The 23894-nt window shown below is 57.3% G+C and overlaps 1 protein-coding gene across 7 annotated transcripts in view; it reads right to left on the bottom strand.

Moving 5' to 3' along the window:
* Positions 1 to 17458, bottom strand: part of MPRIP (myosin phosphatase Rho interacting protein) — a 72723-nt gene extending 55265 nt beyond the window's left edge. For all 7 annotated transcript variants that reach the window (XM_062618960.1, XM_062618961.1, XM_062618964.1 and 4 more), the window contains exons 1-3: positions 17269 to 17458; positions 7365 to 7442; positions 5563 to 5628 (exon numbers count right to left, since the gene is read on the bottom strand). In XM_062618960.1, the coding sequence (XP_062474944.1) occupies positions 5563 to 5628; positions 7365 to 7442; positions 17269 to 17388 (264 nt within the window). In that variant the 5' untranslated portion in view covers positions 17389 to 17458. The remainder of the gene's footprint in view (positions 1 to 5562; positions 5629 to 7364; positions 7443 to 17268) is intronic.
* Positions 17459 to 23894: the final 6436 nt, after the last annotated feature.

Genomic DNA, 23894 nt, shown 5'->3' with positions numbered 1-23894 from the left:
TTCCACCCCACTCCCCACCAAGTCAGTTATTCCCCCAGCTCTGCTGCCGATCACTCCCTTCCCAACCAGCTCACATCCTACACCACTTCCCATCCACACCACAGCCACGAATCCATGAGATCCTGGATGGAGCCAATTCCCCCAACACTGCATAAACCGCTGGGACTTTCTCCCCTCCATTGAGATCAAACTGAACACCAGAGGAGGCAGGAACAAAGTCTTCCCATTGCAAGACCAAGTCAGATCCACACGCTGGAGAAATCCAGGATGGGAGTCCCTGCTGCCATCCCAGCCTTTCTGTTCCAGCTTGCTCTAAATTGGAAACATGCTCTGATCCAAGCCAAAAGCTTTTTATGCTAAACAGAAACTGAAAGTCTTGAAGATCTGGCAAACAGAGGCACTGGCAAAATCATGGCCTTGAAGGGAAAATGCTGGGGACGAAGGGAAGAGCGGGGTTTGTAAAGCCTGGTGCTCCCACGGAGGAGGGGGCAGGGAGAGCTTGGAAACACTTAAATGGCAAAAAGTGTGGAAAAGGGACGGACAGAGAGGCCAGGATGTTTAAGGTTTGTTTTTAATCCCTGCCAATGAATTCCCGTCCTGTGCCAAAACTGAAGTTAAACGGCTTTGATCTAAAACGGAGGAGAAAAACACATGCACAGATTCTTGGCTTCTTCAAACAACATAGATGACAAAGGAGGGAATGGCAGTGAAAATTAGCTCTGCTGATGGTGACATTTCAAAATGCCAAATAAAGGGGGGGGGGCAATGAGGAAGCAATAATCACACACATCTATGCATCACAGCATCACTGGGCACACATCCCGCCCTCCCTCTGATCCTTCCCCCCAGAGCAGCCACTGATGCTTTACACCAGTCTCTATTCACCCATTTATCAACTCCGTAGGTTTCCATGGCCAGGAGCAGGGCTTGGGGCTGTGCAGGGCTCCAGATGTGACCCTGCAGCCCCCCTGTGCAGTGCCAGACCTCCCAGCTCTGAGCTGGCCTCTCTCCTCCTATTTATACACCCGGCCCAGGGGTCCTGGTGCTCCCCTAACCATTGCCAGATGCCATCTGGTCTCGCTCTTCATCCCACCCCAGTTCCATCAGCTTCCAGCTCCCTCCTGACCTCCCTCCCAGCCATTCCAGGCTGGAGCAGGGATGTGTGCTCCATTAAGTGGAGTTAATGCTGTTAGAATCTATGTGAGTTCCTGTATTAAGAGCAGACTACGGTGCTGCAAGGATCTTTGCAGAGGATACAACCACCCAACCCCATATGCATGAGCAAACTCTGGCATGGAGGTGGCTGACTACTGGTTTAAGCATCCTCTCAGAAGCAGAAGTCTTAATACCACCTCCCCCCCATTTTAGAAAGCCATTTGACTCCAGCAAATAAGAGGTATGGTAGAAGCAGGGCTCACAGCCCATCCTCACACTTCCCTGCCACACTGAAAGGTGCCAGACATGGAGCAAGGCCAGTTTGCTGGGATAAGGGCACGTAGCGCACAAGGATGCTCCTCCTGACCCTCTGCAAGGGAGCTGGGAAAGCCCATCCAGAAGATGCTCTCTTCTTGGTGTTAGTTATCCACATACATCCATAACTTTAGTGTCAGTTATCCACAACAGCAATGCTCGAGATGCTCCCAAGTGAGCCTCAATTTTGTCCTCAATTTTGCCCTGCTTTCAACCAACATATCCACAAAGGAAAAGAGAAACAAACAGTCCCAAACAGCCAGTGAGAGCACCCGGGTGTGATGGGAGAACACCTCCAGGGAGGATGCAGCTCTTGCTGGGCACAAATGCCACCCTGGTATAAATCCCAACCCAAGGGAAGTGGAAGAGGAGCAAACAGAGGCACAGAGATCAGCCTATGGGCATGAAGTCATTAAAAGGCTGGGCTGGAGTTCCAAACCCTCTTCTCTGAGCTGCTCTATCCACAGGGCTGGATCCATCCATCCAGGGCTGGATGTGGGAGGTCCAGGGAGGGATGGGACAGCACTCTGCATCCCTGCAAACCCCTCCTGCACAGCCTCTGCCCCTCCACTGCGTTCCCACGCAGCAGGGCTCTATTTATAGAGACCCTGGCCGCTAAGTATAGACCAGCAATCAAAACAAAGGGAGGAGAATGCTCTGCACTTGCCACTCTCTGGCTCCATCCTCTCATCCTCCAGCCCTGGATTTGTGGCAGCTCCCATACCCCAGCCAAAAGCCTCCCAAACCACCCCAGCACTGGTTTTGCTCATCATCCTGGCAGGGGTTTCCCTTCATCCCTGCAAGTGACAGCACCATTCCTCCCAGCCCAGGCTGCTTCTCCATGGGCTGAAGACTCTAGAGAGGCTCAGTATCAAATATGAAGTACCAAAGATGACTCCTCCACCTCCGTAACAAGTCTCTGGGTGCCTTTGGCTTGGCTTGTGTGTTTTGGCAGGCTTTAATCTCACTCTCCACGCAACAGGGAATAAGGGAACATGGGGAAAACCAAGGGAGTGCCACAGGACTGGGGAACACACAGAGGCAAATGTCCTCAGACACTCGCAATGCATGAGCCTGTCCCTGACTCTCTGTCACCTTCTTTCCTCCCTTCCCTCAACTCAATGCAGGAGTGGGTTTGCCATCCTTCCGCTGAACCCCCCTGTACATCACCTGGCCCTGCACGGAGGGCAGGAAAAAGCCAGCACCGAGGGGTAACTGCAGCAGCTCAGCATGGGAAAGCAACGCCAAGCAATCACACAATCCACATCCAGCCGTGGTTGGGAGGGAGGAATTTCTGCACGTCTGAGCAAGCTCGGCTTAGCCAGGGCTCAGCGGAGCTGGGAAGGGCCCCTGGCACGCTCCCCGCAGAAGGGAAAGGGATGGGATGTGCTCTGCTTGGCATTCCCAAGGAGGAACAGCACCCGGAGTGAAAGAAGGAGACCTTGGGGGGCACATCTGGCAGCTCAGCCTGCATCCAAGGGGATGGAAGTCCACAACCTGTGTATGCTCTCCCCATTAAAACCATTGTGCAGAACTGGTCTGAGTCTTCAGATGGGAAATATGATGGATGGATGGAAGGAAGGATGGACATACAGAAAGAAGGTAGCCAAGCAGGAGAAGAGACTCGGGACTGGCTCAGGGACATGGGTAGCTCTCAAGAGGAAGCTGGGTGCCAGTAGAGTGGCTGGTGCCTGCTTGTCCCACCTTTTACTAAGGCTTTCTCTATTCAAACCACTCCAACACCAAACATGAGTAAGTGAGGGTCGGAAGGGACTGGGGCTCCCCTCCTGAGCCCACCCCTCCTGCTTTTAATAGGAGCAGAAATTGCCCAACCCACAAAATCCACATCTGAGAGGTTCAAGGCACAGCAATCCCATCCCTGCAACTGCCTGGGAGGTCTCCAGCCAACTGCTGCCTGGCTCCCATCACGCTGAGGAGGCTACCCCTATGAAGAAGCCCCCATGGGATGCCTCATCCCATGAGGATGTGCTTGCTGACAGCCTCACCCAGGTACCACCAATCCCCTCCAGTGACCCCCAGCACTCAGCCATCATAACCTAACGCTGTGGGATGGTGGCAGTGGGTCCCAAACCCACTGGAGCTGTGGCACCCTGAGCCATGCTCTTGCCCTGCCTGGTGGGAAGCCAATGCGCTCCACTGCAGGCACACAGGGAATGAGCCCGGCCCTGCCACAATGGACAGAGCGAGGGCATCATGGGCTGCTGGAAGAGGCCCTGCTCCTGCCAGCCAAGCCATGCTGGCACTCGATGCACAGGGATCAGGGCCTGGTGGTTTGGCAGAGAACAGCTTTCCCAAGGTCAAGCACAGGACATGCCCCAGGACAAGTTCCCACATGCAGAAGAAGGTCCCTGTCTCCGGAATTCCTCAGCCCCGACCCCCCCAGCCCTGCTCCTGCATGGGCTGAGCAGCAACAAAACCTTCCCTTTCCTCCTGCTCAGAGGCTTTTCCTCCTGCCCCAGCCCAGCTTCCGTGTTTAGGGATGCTCCAATGCAGATGGAAGGGGCTGGGGCAGGCTGTGCCCAGCTATGGCCAGGGAACACCTTTAACAGAGCTGGTGCCCACAGCCGCAGTGTGGATCCCACGCAGGGATGTGCTCTGGAGAAAGGTCAGGAGGGTATTTTTACACCATGTGTCAGACCCCAAGGAGGAGGAGGAAGGAGCTGAGACCATCCCCTCCATCTATGGCTATAGCAAGGCCAGACCAAGCTCTCCTGCCCTCCCCTGTGGGACCACAGGGAGTCCCAGTGCCCCATCCCAGCAGCTGGGTCAGAGCTACATCACAAGGCTGGAGGGGTGCAGAGCAGCAGCCAAGGAGAGGTCCAGCATCGAGATGCACATCACACTGCTCAGCACACCGACCCACACTGCACATGTGCACACTCCCTTTTATGTTTGGGTTTTCCCACTTTTTCAAAGGGAAAAAGCCCAAGAGGTGCCTGGAGAACTGCAGGATGCTTCCCTTCTCCTTTGTGTGCTCTCGGCAACGATCCCCTGTGGTGCCAACAAGGCTGGATTGCTCCCCATCTGCTCCTGCCCTGAGGCAGATCAACCTCCTCAGGATGCAAAGCACCAGTATCACAAACTATGCTTCCCAGCATCCTTGCACCTCTACCTCGAACCGGAGCATCTCCCTGCTCCAACCAGTCACACAGAGCTCTCCTTATCAGACATGAAACGCCAGGTTGCTGAGACACTAAAAACGTATTAAAAGCCTCCACTGCTCCTTCTCGAGCCATTTCAATTATTCAGGACACTTGGATCAACCCCAAGGAATAAATACAAAGCACCAAGGCATGAAACTCGAGCAACGCTCGCTGTGCTGCTGCGGCCCATCGCACGGTGCCCTCGCAAAGGCATCAGAGGAGGACCAAGGCACCTCCCCACAGCAGACACAGGTCCCCACACGTCCCTGCCCCACATCCCAGCATGCCTGGCTTCCCGAGCCTCCCGCCCAGGCACATCCCAGCACATGGTGTGTGCTGGCACACGCAAACATAGGCAACCTCCCATGGGTTTGTTGTAGTCAGGAGGATAAAACCACTGGGATCACGGGCTCTGCTTTGCAGCTTGCAGCAGATGGAGTTCCTTCCCTTCCTTTCAGCTCCTTGCACTGTTTTACAGAGGGGAGCAGTGCTGGTGGTGGGCTGCAGCTCCAGAGCAGGCAGCAGGAAGGTGTTCCAGCTGACCTACTTTCCATAGGCATCAGTAGGCAGGGCACTGCCAAGGTGATTCACCATCACCAATCTCCAGCTGGCACCAAGGATCAGGGCAAGAAAGAGGGAGGACAACCTTGAGGATGCCCCTAGTGCTCCCTACCAGTGTGGGATCTGTCAGCAACAGGATCCAAATCCCATGCCAAGTGGGACCCACATGGCTCCAAACCCCAATATCCCCCACAGACCCTCCATGCAAACCCAGCCTGGCGTTAAGTCAAGCCCAGCAAGCACAACTCTTCACTGGTTTGAAGAGACCTCCCCATGCCCTGTGCCAGAAGCATCACCCAAGGCTGCTCCATGAGCAGCAGAGGTGGCCCTGGTTGATCCCCACAGGCACCTCCATGGCAGCACTCACCATCTCGTCCAGGGCATAGCGCAGCAGCCCGTGCTCGTAGAGGATGAAGAAGCGACGCTGCCATTTCTGCAAGGGAAGACAACAAAGGTCACAGCAGTGCCCACCAAGCCCTGGGCCTTGCCAGGGGCACAAGAGCTGCACATCACCAAACCAGGGCAGAAAGGCACCAAAATGCCTTTGTGGCAGGGACTTGTGACAACAGGGCACAAGCTCAGGCCTCACTAAGCAGCAGAACGCAGACCCCAGCTGGCCTTGCTTAACCGCACAGGAGACAAAACCCACCAGCTTCTAGGCTGGAACCAGGCATTTCCTCCCCCTCCCCTCCTCCTCCTCCTCTCCCAAAAGATGCCCACAAGCCCTGTCACTGCTCTCCAAGAGAGCTGGAGAACAACTAAGTGCTCCCAGCCCTCAGCTTCACCCTGTGACATCTATTCCATCACCCAGCGCTGCAGGGGGACAGGCTGTCACATTACATGTCCCCCAGCAGGGCACGAGCTCAATTTGAATGCTGACTGCCCCTCCTTTGCCCAGGCCCTGCCTCCCCTGGCACTGCTGCTTCTGCAGCAGAGCAGATTGGAGAACTGATCTGGCTGGAAAACTGCCTTTTTTTTCCCCTTCTGTGCCAGGTTGTTTTCAGCCAAGAGCACAAACTGGTTGAACAGGCTGAAAGGAAAAAGGTCCCAGATTCATAGCCCCAGTGCAGCAATTCTTATCTTGCTTTTCTCAGCCCTTCAGGCAAAGTCCAAGCTGCTCAGGGACAAGCGGAACTCCCCAGGACCCTGCAGACCTCCACAAGACCCAGCTTCTGCTATAGCAGGGACCAGAGTCCCATGTCTCCTTAATGTTGGGCCAGCAAGCCTGCTATTAGCTGTGACTCCAAACCATGCCCCACATACCCCAGGCTGAATCAGAACCCTGAGTTCAGCTCTGAGAGCATTTTGGCTGCATGACAGAGGGTTCACGGGCCATTGCCATCGCTCCCATGCTCAAAACAGCCCTGTCCTGGTGGCCTCAGCAGCAAGTTCCCTGGAAGAGCAGTCTGGGGACAGGCTGGGAGTCCTTGTCTCAAGCCAGCAATGAAAGGATTTCAGCCTGGCCACATACTTCTGGGCCTCATATCCCCTTAGGGCAGGAAAGTGGGGGATGCTCTGCCTCCATATCGCGATGATGCTTCTGCAAGGCACAAGCAAACCCCTTTGGACAGGAGCTGAGTGTGCTCTGCTCTGCTGCCAATGCACTCCGCAATGAACAGAGCTCCATAGGGTTACAGCAGATAGGAATCACCTCTCAGCCCCTTCCTTGCTGCAGGACCTGACACAGAGGTATCCACATCAGGAGATGGGATGCAGCCTCTCTTCAAGGCTCTGGGCATGCCCATGATGAGCTGCAGTAAATAAAGGAGTTGTAAAAGGAAACTGGGTGCCTTGCTGATGGTCCCAGCACAGCTCAGAGCCTCACAGCCCACACTCTGTTGGCCTGAGAGCCTCCCCAATCAGCATGGCACATATCAGGCCAACCAGAGCATCATCAAGCATCAAAAAGCAACAGCAGCAAGCAGTAAAACTGCACAGACTGAGCCTGCCCAGCACGGCAGTGCCCCATCCTGCTGCCCAGCACAGGAGACCTTGCATCCCAGAGCAGGCATCTGAACCTTGCTGCAGGAAACCTCTTCCAGCTTCCTGGTTTGCACAAGAGGACGGATGCATGGAGGTGCCTGCAGCACTCCTGGGGCAAGGACAGGAACTCACTACTTCTGCCATCCCTACCCGCAGCACAGGGAGAGAGTGTTTGGCTTTGCTTACCCGGGAGCGATGGACAGGGTTGTCAAAGTCCGTTCCTTCCGGGGCCAGCAGCAGCCAGCCACCATAAATGGGTTTGGCCTGCAAAGAAACAGCAGAGAAACACGTCAGGCGCAGAGGAAACCAGCTCACCATGGAACAGCACCACGGCAGATCTACGGGAAACGGTACCAGACCCTGGCGTGAAGACAGCTCCATCAGTTCACCGGCAAACTGAGCCCTGACCCTGATGCTTAATGGCAACCTGTGGTCTTATATGCCCCATTTGCAGACAGGACTGAAATGAAGACTCGGGATGAGGTGAAATCCCAACCCCAACCTCCAATCTCAGCTGGTTTTGCATCGTACCGAGAGCACCAATCTCCCTAGCACTGCCAAGCTGCAGAGCTCATCCTCACTGACAACTCTTCCCCTCGCCATCAGCAGCGTGCCTCTACTCCACAGCAAAAACACACTCCCAAGGAGAGCTCCATGTTTTCCTTCTGTTAATTAAGAGAGGAAAAACTACCCATGGCTGGCAGTCCTCCAGCTCGCAGCCGCTTCCCTTGCACTGCACATCCCACACCCCTGCCAGCCCAGCCTGCTCCTCCCCATCAGTGGCTCCCAGCAGCCCAGGGCCCAGCACGCAGGAAGGTCAGAACCAGGCAGAGGGAAAAACAGCTCATTCAACCCGGCCGGGAAGAGAAAGGGAAAGAATACCCGGAAAGGAATGCCTTCCAGCACCATTTATCAGTGGAACAAAATAGCCAGGCTCCTTCCGCCAGTGCTTTGGGCATAGAAGCACACACAGAAGTCAGCGCAAAGCAGGCCCACGCTACAGCGAGCGATGGGATGGGCACCAGGCATGTTCTCCCCTCAAAATCCTATAGGCACCGCTCCTGCTGCCAACTATTAGCCAACCCCATTCCTGGCAAGGGCTGGGGCCAAATCCTGATACAAGAGTGACAAGGCATTGCCACACCGCTGAGGCGGCTCCACAGAGGTACCAGGAGTGAGGAAACCAAGGGCAGATCCAGCCCCGGGAGCAGGGACGCTGCTTCCCACCACGCAACATCCACACGCACCCAGCAACAAGGACCCACGTTCCCAGCTCCTCTTTGGTTATTCTGGTTGCTTCCATTCTTTTCCTTTCGGGTTTTTTTTTTCCCTTACAGCTTAACACCGTTCCCAATGCGGTACCTCCCTGAGATTCCTCCTGCCAGCTGCTGTGGTTTTGTAATGTTCAAAAGTTTCCCCTCTGGAAAAATCCCTGCAAACAATAGAAGAAAGTGCCTGTGCACCAAAAACTGTCAAACGCATGAAGCACTGAGTAAGCAAACTGGAAACAAGCTGGAGGAGCCCTTTTAGTGCTTATGAAGTGAAAAGAAACAACAGAATCTCTTCTCTCCCCCCAACCCCAATGTGGTATCTCAGCTTTAGGTGTTGCTCTGCCAGCAGCTGGGAAAACATGATTTGAGAAGATCTTCCTTCTTTCCCCCTCGCTTTAAAGGGGATTAAAAACAATGGAGGGCTGGGAATGGGATCAAGTTTGGAGGAGCTGGCCTGAGGCACCCCTGCACCCGCCTGTTCCCACAACCACCAGGGGCTTTGCTGACACCCCAAAGCCCTCCCTGGGGTTGGTGTCACCCCACTGCTCACCTGGGTGCTGATGCCTTGCTCGCCCATGGCCCCCATAGCGCCCCGGCACCGGCTCTGTGCCCAACCCGTGTCCGGTGGGATGAGCCATGCTCCGCCACTCCCCCGGCACACCCCGGCATCCACCCGCCCCGTGCCCCCACCCAAAGGTGCCCGTGACGCACCCCATGCCCACGCAAGGGGAGGACTTTGGAGCTGAGGCTCCCACTGCTCCCCGTGGTGCAGGGATGTGGCCGCAGTCACTTGTGTGGCCTTGGCAGGGATGCCTGCAATGGCCTTGCCCTGATTTCCCTTCTGGTTTACAAGGGAAAAGGCGGAATTCCAAGTAACTAACCAAAGGTGATCCAGCAGAGAGGCGGGAAGTGCCTTCAGTGGGTCACTGTAGCGGGAAAAGGGGTCCCCAAATGCGTATGTGAGGCACTCACAGTGAGCCCTGAGCAACCAGCTCTGATGCTTGAGAAGATATTGTGAGCAGTCTCCATCACTCAAGAACAAGGAAGAGGATGACAACGCAAGCAGGACACAGCATTCCCAATGCTTGCCACTGCCACACCAAGGCAGCACCCTCAGGGGGGATGCTATGGGTGGCAGAGCAGCCCGTAGGGCTCAGACCTTCCCTGTCCCTGTATTTTCTCCTCCGTGCACAGCCAAATACTCAACCCACAAGCAAAATCTCTTCCCAACACAAGCCACAGCACCGCAGCCCTCCCAGCAGGACCATCCCAAGCATCCCATTGCACCCCAGCACCATCCATCCCCAGTGTGACAGGCAGCAGGCGAATCCAAGTGCCACACCAGAGACAAATACCAGTGAAACCCAAACAGGGGACACCAAACTGGGTCAGCAGCAAGCAGCCTTAACCCAGTATTGCAGGTGTGAAACGCCGTCCTAGCTCAGCCTGGCTCACACCCCTCAGCAAACACTCTTTTACCCGCAACCACTCCACTTTTGGCTCAACTGACTGTATATAAAGCACTGAGCACCTGAAATCCCTGCCCTTAACACCAAGCACGGTCATTTCTTTGCCAGTGTCACAAAAAAGCACCAGTGGGCTATACTTATTTCAGCAGAAGAGTCCAATTTCAGATATTGACACCAAAATAGCTGAAAGGTAGGAATTCGAGCCAGGCAGTGTGGGCAGCCCAGTTCCACCCACCGACACATGAACACACAGCAATGCTTTTTAAAGCCAACCCAAAACAAGCTCCTGCTAAAACCAAGCCCAGAGAGGTACAAGCCTAACTAAAAAGGGATGCCTGAAATAAACCCATCACACCTGAATTGGAGTGGCCCTGCTGAAGTGAGGCTTAAAATAAACCTGCTTGAAGCTGCTGTGGGAGGCAGGTCCTGGGCTTGGTGGGGGGGTGTTACTGCACCAGGATGGAGCTGGAGCCACGCATTGCTTCACAGCAGAGAGCTCAGCAAGAGGAGGAAAACACAACACTCAGCACTAAGAGCTCAGAGGGAAAACTTCCCTTGTCCAAGCAGATCCGTCCGACCTCACGCTGTGCATTAGAGCAACCCCAAGGTTCTTTGACAGCAGAGCCCCGTCCACCTCCCACAAGCTCCAAAGAGCAATCCCAGGTGGTTTCCCCGCAACCACATGGGATGCTCAGACAGCTTTGCCTTTATCCAAACTGTACCTGGCCGAGGGGTGAGCCACAGACCGCCATGGAAAGCAGAGCAGAGGGCAGCTGCCGGCGGTGCGGAGCATCCACTGGGGTGGGGTGAGGCTCGCGGGGCGGGCAGGAAGAGGAGAGCCGGTTCCTCTGGCACAGCTCGCGGTGACGAAGCCAACCACCCACCATGGCCTGGGCCGGGAGATGCTGGAGCTGCTGCCTCGCTGCTCTGGGGGAGATGTGCACCTCTCGCCACCCAAAAGCAGTGATACAGGCACAACGCTTTGCAGTTGCAGGGGGGGGCAGGAGGTGGGAGGTGAGGTTGGAGCCCCACAGTGCCTGGTTGTGTCCTATCCTATGGGATCAGCAGAGGCTGACTCAGACAGAAACACCCTTTCGCCATCACTCCGCTTCCTGTCGCACCTCTGGGAACGCCCAGGTATCCCATCCCGCCTCTGATCCTGCCCGGCCCTGCTTGGCTTCGGGATGGGCCACCATCCTGCTGCTCCGCAGCCCCTTCGCCTGCCTCTCAGGTCACTGCCCCACCATGACCCCCGTGCTGCATCAAGGGGAGGACGCTGCCTCCAGCTGAGCACCCCAGGCTGGTGCTGGAGCACGGGGAGTGGGAAGGAAGCAGGGAAGGAAGCGGCCCCAGCTCGGTTTACACAAAGCTGTCAGGCTGCTGTGCTGATGCTGCCCAGGCACGGACAAGCCACCCCAGGCGGCTCCACCAGCACTGGGAACGTGATTCCCAGCAGCTGGGGGTCTGGGCTTAAAGGATATGCAGAGCCACACAGCACTTCCCAAAGCACAGGGTGATGCAGGAACCCCTGCACATCCCCAGGGCAGAGAAGGCACCGTCAACCTCCTTCCAGCGGGCAGGATGGGTCACAGGAGCACGACAGCCCACAGGGGGCCAGAGGTGGGCTGTGACACCAACCAGCATCACTGGACAGGCTTTCACATCTGCTGTGCTTGGTGGTGGCACCTTCACCTCTTCCATCCTTCATGCGCACCAGTTGGGCATACAATACCCTGCAAGAGCTCACAGGAAAGCTTTACTGACAGCCACATAGAATCATTGGACAGTTAGGGTTGGAAAGGACCTCTAATTTAGGGTCCAAATTCAGCCCCATCGCAGAGCACCCACATCCCTGTTAGGGGGCTGGGGATGCTCCCACAGCCAGCCCTTACCCATCCCAATGTGCTGTGAGGAAAGCCCGCATCCCTGGCCGGGAGAGAGTCCTGGCTGGGAGCGCGTGGCGGGAGAGATAATCTGTTTAGGCTGCCGGCAGACGTAATGAGCCCGTCTCGGGTGGAGGCAGGGCTTGTTTTGTTCAGGCTTGGCAACGGAGTGGGAAGAGTGATGGGGGGGAATGGACTGCTGCAGCAGAACTTTAGCCTCTGCCTCCCAGCGCTGAATGGAGCGAGCCCTGGGCACTGGGGAAGCAGCAGCCCCATGAGGAAATGATGTCCCCAGCCTGCTCCAGGCTGTGGGTGAACACATCGTGACCCCCATCCCACCACCTTTATGGCTTCAGTCCCAACAGCCACCAAAGGAACCTCTCTGAAAGCAGCCCACTGCTCCCTGCACTGCAACGGCATCCCAGCTCTCAGCCAGACCCATAGGAAAGCATGGGCACAGAGTGGGGGACAATAAGGTCCTAGCCCCTTATGCACCACCTCCTGAACCATTCAGGGCTCCCCAGAGGTAGGGACCTGTTTGTGGCACAGCTCAAAGGGAAAGTTCACTGCAAACGCTGTGGCTGCAACCTCAAAAGAGGAAATCTGGGACATTTCCGCTCCACTCTCGGTTTTGCACACCTTGGAGCCAGAGAGAACATCGCTGATGGGCGAGTCGAAGCTGCTGTCACCTAGCAGGAATGGGGAAGGTGACGTGGTGCTTAGGGAGGGAATGGGATGCCGTACCCAAGCAGGCTTTCCTGCTCACAGCACAGCTTCTAGGAACAGAGAGACAGGCGTTGCATGCTCCCAGCAGGATGCCACACAGACCATTAAAGCCCCAGCACCCTGAAGCCCCCTCTCCATCCACCTCCTGCTCTCCTGCAAAGCCACATTTACACAGCACAAGTGAGGGCATGAGCTGGCTGCTGCTGAAGCTGCAAATCACCAGGTCAGGCTTCCACCACCAACACACCTCAATGTGCAGGAAAAGACCAAACCAGACCGGACAGGCTGGACCTGGGGTGCGAGCAGCACAAGGTGACACTGCCATGGGGTGGCTGATGGCCACCGTGCATAGCACAGCTCTCTTGGCACCCCAACAACCCTCACCCTGCCATCAGCAAACCCCAAAGGAAAGGAGCTGCCTGGGCAGTGTGTGGGCAGCAGCAGAGACCGACTGACCAGAGGAACAGGAAGGGGAAAGGTTGAATTCACCCTCTGTGCAAACAACCAGTCTCCAGCAAACACCTTGGCCCTGGGGCTGTGCTTGCGTCCGAGCGCTGCCATGAGCTTGGGAAGTCGGGAGCCAGAGCTGGAAGAGGCCGGCTGCAGCGTGCACAGGCAATGTGTCAAGCAGCAGCAGCAGCAGCAGCAAGATGGGAGTAGGAAGGAACAGGCTCTGCAATCCCAGCTCCTCGCTCCTTGAGCAGCCCCACAGCCTAGCGTGCCCCGCAGCGAGCAGGCGTATCTAACCACCTCCCACGACGGGCTCCCGCAGCGCCTGGTAGAAGCCACAACATCTCTCTGGAGCGCTGGAGAGGGGATTTATCACTTCCTCGGGTGCCAGAGCAGATAAGGTGCGGCGCCATGCAAAACACACAGCAGCAAGTAAGGGTGCGAAGGAGACGCGGTTCTCCAGCACCCAAAGGCACCACCATGTCCCTTCCCTTGGGTCACGGCGAGGGTTAAGGGCATCCAACGTGACATCCCTGCCCTCAGAGCACACTCCAAGGGTGGAATGCTGCCCATTCCCCATGACTCTTCCCACCCCAAACCCTCTGGCCATGCCCCCCAAGTCCCCAAAGGAGGCGGGTCTGACATTTGCAGAGAATCTCCCCCCCTGTTTGGTCCTAATAATCAGTCAAGTACAGGCAGATTTTTGCAGCATGATACAACAGGGAGCAGGGAATGCAAGAGCGGGGGCTGCTTCCAGCAAAGAGAGGGCTTTTCCTTCCCCAAGAGCAGGGAATGGAAGCAAAAGCATGCCCGGGACATGATCCCTCACCCTGCTGCCCTTTGGACAATGCCCATAGCCAGGGTAAGACCCCAGCCCAGGGCATCACAGCTGCATGGATGTAATGCCCCAGAGCCAACACTCCCCAGCCTCAGGGCTGTCCAGCATCCAGAACAGTAGGAAAGTGATAATGTCCAATGGAGGAGAGCTGGAAATAACCACCCCCAGCACGGAGCAGGGGCATCACGGGTTGGGAAGAAACACTGGGAAAAGCCTGCGAGCTCCATTTTCTAACTGGGTGGTCCTCTGGGCATCCATGCCATGATCTCCAAAAGGAAGGGAGGAAAAAAAAAGGCACTGGTAGCTGGAAAGACGTCCTCACATTCCTCTATCTGTGCCAGTCCCCATGCCCCGAGAGAGCACATGCATGGAGCAAATTAAAAGCAACTGCTTTACGCTCTGCTCTTCTTCCAATCCAGGCCAAGCAGAGTTTTGAGGTTAATTCCCAGCCTGCTCCTGTTGGAGGGGGGGGCTTCATCTTCTTTATGAGCCAAAGGCATGTGCACACAGGTCCAGCCCAGCTGGTGCGGAGAGTGGGGACCCCTCGGGGACCCCCATGGACCTGCAGAGCCATGGGTGGCTTCCTTGGGAAGAGGGTCCCAATGAACTGGCTTTCCTCTGGAAGTAGAAGGGATTTCCAGGGACAGGCTCTGGGAAGCTGACCTCCCCACGAGGTCTGCAGGATGTTAAAGGCGACGGTGCGGTGCCAGCACAGGCACACCTTGCCAGGAAAGAGGGAATCCCCAGGAACAGGGAATTTCTCCCTTGCCGGGAAAGGGGCAGCACAAGGTGAGCTGGTGAGTGAAGCAGCCAGGACAAGGCCATTAACAAGCACTGTATCCACCAGGGACCAGAGGCCAGATCCTGCCACTGCACAGGGCTCTGAGCACACAGGTCACACCCATAGGAACAGCAGGGGCTGTTCCTACAACCACAGCAACAGATTGTCCCAAAGGGGAAGCAGACACAGTGCCTGACCCGGTTTTTCCCATGCCAAAGCAGGCACCCCAGGAGGTCAAACACAGGTTGGGGGCACGATGGAGGGCACATCACCTCCCACCTGCTGCCCCATGGGGGACAACCGGAGCTCCAAGAGGTAGCAGGACCACACGTAGCTGCCCTAAGTCACACTGAGCCCCAAAGGGCAGCACAGCCACACACAAAAACAACTCGTGAACGCAGCGCTCCCGGGATTAGGGACTTAGCGTCCACACAGCCCTTTGAAGTTGGAAGTGCTAAGTCTGATTATTATTAGAGAGCTCCAGATCATTAATCCTGATGTTTGGAGCTAGATTTCCACCTCCCCCCCCCTCCCAGCCCCATTCCTAATTCCGAGTACAACTGGAATCCATTCCTCCCACTAAATACTGGTGACAAACACACACCGGGCTCCAGCACACCGGGAAGCAGGAGAAGCAGCTCCTGACACCAACACAGGTATCTTGATGGCATAAAAAGCCAAAAGAGACCCGAGTACGTCAGTGTGAAGAACCTTCACCTTTCCTGCAAGCCAAGTGGAAAGGTCAGATGACTCAAAAAGCCTTTTCCAGCCTGACTCTAGGTAATCACCGACGCGATCCCGATCCATGGGCCGAGTGGGATGTACGGCGTGCAGAGCCCTAACACAGGGGTGTGGGATCCCCCACCCCAGCCCAACCCAAGCTTCAATAGAACTTGGAGTCAAAAGGAAGAATAACCCCGAGCTGTTAAATGAACCGTTATTCCTGCCGGAGCACACCCTCACATCCAGGCTCCTCGCTGCAGCCTGAATCCGGATGGGTGGCAAGGAAGCGCTGGGAATACCGCGGGCCGGGGGGCTCCTCGGCAAGGCGGGAGGGAGGGTGCGTGCCTGCATCACACGCTACCAGAGCCACCATCTTATCTGGGAAGCGGGATTACTTCACCCCAGCTGCAAAGGGAGAAGCCGAGAGCAGGACTGGTTTTCCCAACCGGAGCCCCTGCACGCAGGCCTGGAGCCGGCTGCGGGGCCGACCCTATATATCCCCATTGGAGCCAGAGTTCCATGGGGTCACCCACCACCCTGACAGGGACAAAGCAAACAGGGGGGCTGTCCAAAACACAGCCCTGGCTCCCCCATGGCAGAAGCAGGCAGCGTGCAACGCTTTGACCCCCCCCCCAAACACACTTAAAATCAAAGCACTGAAGAGGCAGCAAAACCCCAATCAGGGCAGTGGGAAGGAGCCAGCTGGGAGCAGGGGGGCTCTTCCCAAGCCCCCTTTGGGATGGCTCCTTTGTCTGGGCACGGCCACGACGCTCCCGCCCGCCCCTTCCCGCACACACCACGGCATTTTTTCCAGTTACATTTTTTCCATATTAGCCCTCAGATTTCATTATTCCCCCCCCCCCTTCCCTCGCCCCCCCAGCGAGAGCAGCAATATGTCTGATCTCATTGCCATAATAGGATCGGGAGCGAGGATGGCAGTCCCGGCACAGAAAGGTGTGGAAGAAGAGAGGGTGGCTCTGCTTCCCGCAACCCGACACCATGGATGGGCCCCCTACAACCCTAAACATTCCCCCCCCCTCCAAGCCTGCGTCAGGCCTGGGAAGAAGAGGAGGAAGGCCTGGACATGGTAGATCCCACGCTGGGAAGGAGTTGGGATCACCTCCCTGTCCCTCTGGGAATGCTGGGGGGGGGTTGTAAGATGGGGGGGATGGGTTCAGCTCATCCAGGAGAGGATGCTTTATTTACAACCGAGTTTTTCCCAGGACTTTCAGGATAAATCCCACCGGATACCCCCCACCTGCTGCCGTGCACCCCAAGAGGGGCTGGGATCACGCAAAGCACTGGCGCTGGTCCCCAAATGGCCTCAGGAAAAGGGTGAAGCACTGAGGGCCCAGTGGGCACTGTGGGGATGCCGGGTGCCCCATGGGACACCTGGGTATCCATGGGGTCAGCAGGCACCCCATGGGATCGTTGGACAGTCTATGGGACCAAAGAGCACGCATGGGGCTCCTGAACACGCCATGGGGTTCATAGACACCTGTGGGTCCCTATGCTGTAAGTGGGGTCAGCAGTCACTCCACAGGGCTACACACACCCCCCAACAGCCCACACTACCCATGACAGCAGCAGGCACCCGCAGAGCCCTTTGATATCCATGTGCCCAGCAGGCACCCCATGGGACCCCTGGAAATCCTACAGGAACCCACCCTAACCAAAGGGGCCAGCAGGCACCCAGGGGCCCTTGTGCTATCCACGGGACCCACAGGTTACCCATGGGCCAGCCCCTGCACCCCAAGCTACCCAGTGGACCCCGAGGTACCCACGGGGCCACCAGGCACCTCTGGGGCTCTACACAACCCACAGATGGGGGGCCAGCAGACACCCCACAAGGCCCTGAAGCCGGGGACGCGTAGGGGCGGGCAGGGGGGCGTGGCGCCGGGGGTCGGATTTTGGGGGTAAAGCAGCGTGTTTTGGGGGTCAGCTCCCACCTGGTTGAGGTCCTCGTCGTTGAGCAGGTGCGACTCGCGGGGCTTGAAGCAGTTCTGGCACTTGCTCTTGTTGAAGATGTTGGCCTGGAACTTCCTGCAGGGGTTGTCCTTGGCGGCCATGGCGCGGCCCCGCGCCCGCTGCGAGCCCGCTCAGCGCCCCGCCGAGCGCCCGCCCGCCGCGCCCATCGCCGCCCCGCGCCCGCCCTCAGCGCGGGCCGCGGCCTCCGCCTGGCGCCTGAGGAGAGGCAGAGGAAAACACGGACCGACACCGGCCCCGCTCAATGGAGGAGATTAAGGAGCGGAGGGAGCGGAGCACCGGATCATAGGCCGCGGTGCTGCGGAGCTGGGCGCTGCCGGGGTGCGGGGGTCCCGGAGGGTCCTCGGTGCTGCGGGAGCCGCCGCCGACTGCGCCGCCCGCAAAGTTTCCAGCGTCGCGGAGGAGGGCGGAAAGGAGGGCGGGGCCTCAGCGCTGACGGGCAGCCCCGCTGGCCAATAGAAACGGCGCTACGACGCTAACAAAAGCCCCCTCTGGCCAATGGGGTGCAAGGAGAGGGGAGGGCGCGGCGGGGCCGCTTCGGAACCGTTCGGCTGGGGCGAAGAGGGGGGTGCGCTGACAGCGAGGGCGGGTTCGGCTCCGCTCGGCTCCGCTCGGCTCCGCTCGGCTCGGCCCCCGCGGGAGGGGTTGCGTGGGGCCCCCCGCACCCTGTCCCTGCAGTGCACAGACCCCCCCATTGCGCACCAGGCCCCCTTCATGCGCTGCCCCATCGTGTTGTGACCCCTACAGGCCCCCTTCATGCATTGCCCCATCGTGTTGTGACCCCTATGCCATGCATTGCTCCCCCCCCCCCCCGACCCCGTCATACATGAACCCCAGCACACTGACCCCATGCACCGCACGCATTGTGCACAGATCCCCCCATATAGTGCAGTGACACCCCGTGTCATATCCCAGGACCCTCCTGGCCACCCAGCCATATGTGGGGCTTGCACCCCCAGAACCAGCCCCCCAATACAGGGGTGCTCTGGGGTGCAGCCTCCAGAGCCAGCTCACGCTGTGCTTGGGCAGCGCATTCAAGACAGACCAGGCTGGATGTGGTTCTGGGCAACCTGCTCCGGTGGAAGGTGGCCCTGCCATTGCAGGGGCTTGGAACTGGATGAGCTTTGAAGGTCCCTTCTATGGTGCCATGGTCCCACGGGTGGCACAGACCCAGGGTGCCAAACCCTTGCAGAGAGGCACTGTCCCCATCCTCTTGGGCACATGGAGGGGTTCCCCACCCATTGGAGCACCCAAATCTGGTGGGGGGCAACGTGGCCCCTCCAGCTCTAGGGACCCACCAGGAATGAAGCAGGAACATGGTTGCACGTCCTTCCTTGTCCACTGTGCCACCACCCCAGGGGCCAGTGGGGAGCTCATGTTTGTCCAGTGGGCTTTTATCTGGTGCGAACCCGCAGCACCGGCAGGTAAATACACTCAACCAGGAGATAAGGACCCAGCACAAGGGTGTGGGGTTTGGCCTCCACGTGCCACATCTGGTTTTACCCTCCCAGCCCTAACTCAGCACATCAGCCAGATACGGACCAGAACAGGGACCTCGGTGCCTCTGGAGCATCACCAGGGTAGGAGAGAGGTGGGAATGCCAGCCCTGGGGCAGGGGGGATGCGAAGCAGCACATCCAAAGCGCACCCCAGCCTGGCACGTCCTGCCACATTCGGATGCTGCAATGGCACACAGTGTCTCCCACTCACCCAAACATCCCCCACCAGCATGGGATGGGGCCCTGCTTTAAGGAAGAGCCTCCTGGACCTTCCTGGGATTGTTGGGACCAGGAAAAACCCTTTGGCGAAGAGGTGGTGGCGCGGTCCCCTCACGCCTGGCGCTGCCCCGCTGTTTGATGTGGGGCCCGGCCTCGCCACGCCGGCTCCACGCTGTCATCCCGGAGTAAATAAAGCCCAGCACAATTGCCTGCTTGTTTATTAACTTTTGCTTCATCAAAGGCTGCTTTAATCATCTCTCTCCCTCCTGCCATCGCCACTCGCGGCACGCAACGCCACGGGTTAGGATGGGACAACTGCACCCTCATCCCGGGTGGCCCCGAGCCCATGGGATGCTCCCAGGCGGGATACACAGGGCTGGGGGTACCCTCCAGTTCGGATGGATGTTCTCTCTTTTCCCTTGATCCTGATGATGTGAAAGCAGCACAGCCCTTCCCCAGGGAGGGGAAGATTTTCCCCTCTGGGACTCACAGACCCTGACGCCCTCGCTGTGGGTCCAGGGTTCACCTGGCACATGACTGCAGGATTCCTGCTCTGCAAGAAGGGGGGGCAGTTTTCCCAACTATTCCCCTGCCAGGATCTCCCTTTCTTCCCTCCCTCCATCCCTGTTGTCGGATTCTTCCCCACCACATCCCTTACTGATGCCCTGCATCCCACAGGTCCCAGAGATGCTTTTTGGCCACCAAAAAGCCCCTCTGCAACTCCCTGGACAACCTTGTGTCACATCCTCATGGGCCCCAGCTCTTTGCCACTTCCTTGGGGCAGACACATGGTACCCATGGCTGATGCAAGGTCCCCTGCACACAGCATCCTCCTGCGCTGCCCAAGGGAGGCAGGATGTGCCTCTAAAAGCACTTCAGGTGAGGAGCAGGGGGAGAGGGAAGGGGGGTAACCAGGGCAAGTCCCCCCCACTGATGTGCACAGAGATGGGGCAAGGACCCCACAGGCTGGGGGGGGGGGGGGTCCCTCCAGGAGCAACGGGGCTGCTCTTTCCCCAGCCCCACACAGGGCACAGCACTGGCACAGAGCATGGAGCAGGGGCCAGGGCTGGCGTCTCCCATGCCCTGAGCTGCAGCCAAGCTGCACCATGGCTTGGGGCCACGACCTGGTGCCATGCACGGCCCCGCCGGAGCCAGCAGCACCTCTCGGGAAGCGGCTCCAGCCTCTCCAAGAATCCAGCTGAACGGGACAGGCCTCTCCACAAACCTGCCGGGCTGCATTCACTGTGTGCGGCTCAATGGGGATGCCAAAATCTCTCCCCCTTGCATGGGCCATGCCCGGCCATGGCATAGCCACAGAGGTCCGCCATGTGTCCCCACCATGGGGACACCCGGAGCGGGTAGCTCTGCCTAACAGGTTCAGCTCAGAGCCAGGATGTTTGGTTTCCTCAAACGAGAGCAATTAAAGGGATGGGAGAATGGAAGCGTTTGGCAGGGAGCTGCAGTGGAAGGCGCTGAAGTGAGTCAGGGATCCCAAGCGGAGCCCCAGCGCCAGGTAAACAGGCTGCAAACCCGTGTTAGCCACCGGTTCTGGCTCTGCTGGGAAAGGGCATCACAAAAACCTCCTGCTCCAGGCAGCACCCACTCCCTATCACAGCAGGGGAGTGCTGCCAGGACCATCCACCACCTCCTCCTGTGACAGAATCACAGCATCAAGGAATGGTTTGGGTTGAAGGGACCTTAAAGCTCATCCAGCTCCAACCCCTGCCACGGGCAGGGACACCTTCCACTGGAGCAGCTTGCTCCAAGCCCCTGTGTCCAACCTGGCCTTGAGCACTGCCAGGGATGGGGCAGCCACAGGGATGCGGTACATGCGGCCGTGCCTTGTTTTGCAGCCCGGTGCTCTCCCCGGGGTGTCCATCACTCCCCACAGGACCTTGAGCAACTCATTTAATGTCTCTGTGCCGCCACCTCGCTGTCATTACGGTGGAGCCAGCCGGGTGGATGCCCAGGGGAGAGGGCAGGATCCCAGGCAAGCCCGGGGATCCCCAATGGATCCAGGTTGGGACTGAGCGGCGCCTGCGAGGGCTCCCCTCCTCCTGCCCTGCACCCAGTGGAGTCCCAGCCATGAGGGCTGGATGGGGCCCCTGAAGCAAACCATGCAGGTTGAGGGGGGGTCCACAGCCCCCAGCACAGCCCTGCCTGGGGAAGAAGTGGCCAGAAGAGGTTTGGGTGCCCCCTCAAGGCACTCTGCATCTAATAGGGATGACTCCCAGGTTAGACCGTGGGATGTGCAGTGAAAAACAGGCTCCTGGGTGCAGAGAACGTCCCCAGGGCTGGCTCTGAGCCCAGTGTTCCCATTGGGAAAAGTAAAAGCTCCCAAATCACCCAAAGGAAGAAATCCAAGGAGCTCAACTGCAGCTCAGACCAGAGCAGTTTAACCCTGTCCAACCCACTCCAGCTCATCACAGCCCCTTTAGCCCAGCGCAGCCGACTTTAGCCCACCCCAGCATAGCCCAATTGAGACCAGTTCAGCCCAATTCAGACCTATCCAGAAAAATTTAGCACAGTTCAGCAGGCTTTAGCCCAACTCAGACCACTCCAGCACACCTTAGCCCGCTTGAGCCCACTTTAGCCAAGTTCAGCCCACTTTAGCCTACTTTAACCCACTTTAGACCACTCCAGCCTGCTTTAGCCCAATTCACATCTCTCCAGACCTCTTTAGCACACTTAACCCCAATTTAGCCCACTCCAGCCCATTTAAGCCCAACGCAGCCCAGCCCACTCCACTTCAGCCCACTTTACCCCTTCCCACCCCAACATACCACACTTCAGGCCAGCTCAGGCCAGCCCACTTTAGCCCAGCCCAGCCTATCCCAGCCCAGTTTAACCCAGTTCAGCCCACTTTACAGCCCAGCCCACTCCAGCTCAGCCCAGACAAGTTTAGCCCACTTAGGCCCACTTGAGCACATTTCAGCCTGGTTTAGCTCACACCAGCCCAGCCAACACCTGCTCAGCCAATTCAAGCCCACTTTAGCCCAGCCCATCAAAATTGAGTCCACTTCAGCCCAGTCCAGCTGCATTTAGACAAGCTCAGATGTGTCCAGCCCCGTTCAGCCCACTTTAGCCCACTTTAACCCCCTTCAGCCCACCTTAGCCCTCTTCACACCACTCCAACCCACTTTAGCCCTGCCCAGCCCGCTTTAGCCCAGTTCTGCACTCTTTAGCCTTGTCCAGCCCACTGAAGTCTAATTTGGCCCAATTCATACCAGTCCACACAGCCCAGTTTAGCCCATTCCAGCCCAGTCCATTTTAGCACAGCCCAGTTTAGCCAATTCAGCACAGTTTACCCCACTTCACACCACTTTAGCCTAGTTTACCCCAGTTCAGCCCAGTGCAGCACACTTTAGCCCACCCAAGGAGAGCCCAGCTCACTTTAACCCACTTCAGCCCACTTTAGCCCTCTTCAGAAGAGTCCAGACCACTTTAGCCCGCTTTAGCCCACTTCAGCCCGGTTTAGCCCAGTTCAGCACTGTTTAGCCTTGTCTACCCTACATAAGGCTACTTGGTCTCAATTCACACCACTCCAGCCCAGTTTAGCCCAGTCCATCTTAGCCCAGCCAAGTTTAGCCAATTCAGCACACTTTACCCCACTTCACACCACTTTAGCCTAGTTTAGCCCACTTTACCCCAGTTCAGCCCAGGCCAGCACACTTTAGCCCACCAAGTAGAGCCCAGCTCACTTTAACCCAGTTCAGCTCACTTTAGCCCTCTTCACACCAGTCCAAACCACTTTAGCACACTTTAGCCCGGTTTAGCCCAATTCAGACCAGTTTAGGCCAGATCACTCCAGTAAAGCCCTGTCTAGCCTAGACCACTTCATCCCAGTTTAGCCCAATTCAGACCTCTCCAGGCCAATTTACAACACTTCAGCAGCGCTTATCCCAAATCAGACCAGGCCAGAACACTTTAGCACTCTTGAGCCCAGTTTATCCTACTTCAGCCCAGTTTACCCCTGTTCAGACCAGTCCAACCTACTTTAGCCCACTTCACACCAGACCAGCCCTTTTTAGCCCAGTTCTACACTCTTTAGCCTTGTCCAGCCCCCTTGAGCCCACTGAAGCCTAGTATGGGCCAATTCACACTGTCTAGACCAGTCCATCTTAGCCCAGACAAGTTTAGCCAATTCAGCACAGTTTACCCCACTTCACACCACTTTAGCCTAGTTTAACCCAGTTTACCCCAGTCCAGCACACTTTAGCCCACCCAAGGAGAGCCCAGCTCACTTTAACCCACTTCAGCCCACTTTAGCCCTCTTCAGAAGAGTCCAGACCACTTTAGCCCGCTTTAGCCTGCTTTAGCCCACTTCAGCCCGGTTTAGCCCACTTCAGCACTCTTTAGCCTTCTCCACCCCACATAAGACTAGTTGGTCTCAATTCACACCACTCCAGCCCAGTTTAGCCCAGTCCATCTTAGCACAGCCCAGTTTAGCCAATTCAGCACACTTTACCCCACTTCACACCACTTTAGCCCAGTTTAGCCCACTCCACACTTAAGCCCACCAAGCAGAGCCCAGCTCACTTTAACCCAGTTCAGCTCACTTTAGCCCTCTTCACACCAGTCCAACCCACTGGAGCCCACTTAAGCCTACTTTGGCCCAATTCACACCACTCCAGCACACTTTAGCCCACCAAGCATACCCCAGCATACCCACTTTAACCCACTTCAGCCCACTCTAGCCCTGTTCACACCACTCCAACCTACTTTGGCCCAGTTCAGCCCAGACCAGCCCGGTTTAGCCCAGTTCAGCACTCTTTAGCCTTCTCCACCCCACTTGAGACCACTTACACCTACTTTGGCCCAATTCACACCACTCCAGCCCTGCTTAGCCCATTCCAGCCCAGTCCATTTAGC

This window comes from Pezoporus occidentalis, unplaced genomic scaffold (genome assembly GCF_034315485.1).
Source record: "Pezoporus occidentalis ecotype Australia unplaced genomic scaffold, CSIRO_AGI_Poc_V1 ctg208, whole genome shotgun sequence".
NCBI lineage: Eukaryota > Metazoa > Chordata > Aves > Psittaciformes > Psittacidae > Pezoporus > Pezoporus occidentalis.
The sequence above is the reverse complement of the archived record's forward strand: the minus strand, read 5'-3'. Positions and strand labels throughout refer to the sequence as shown.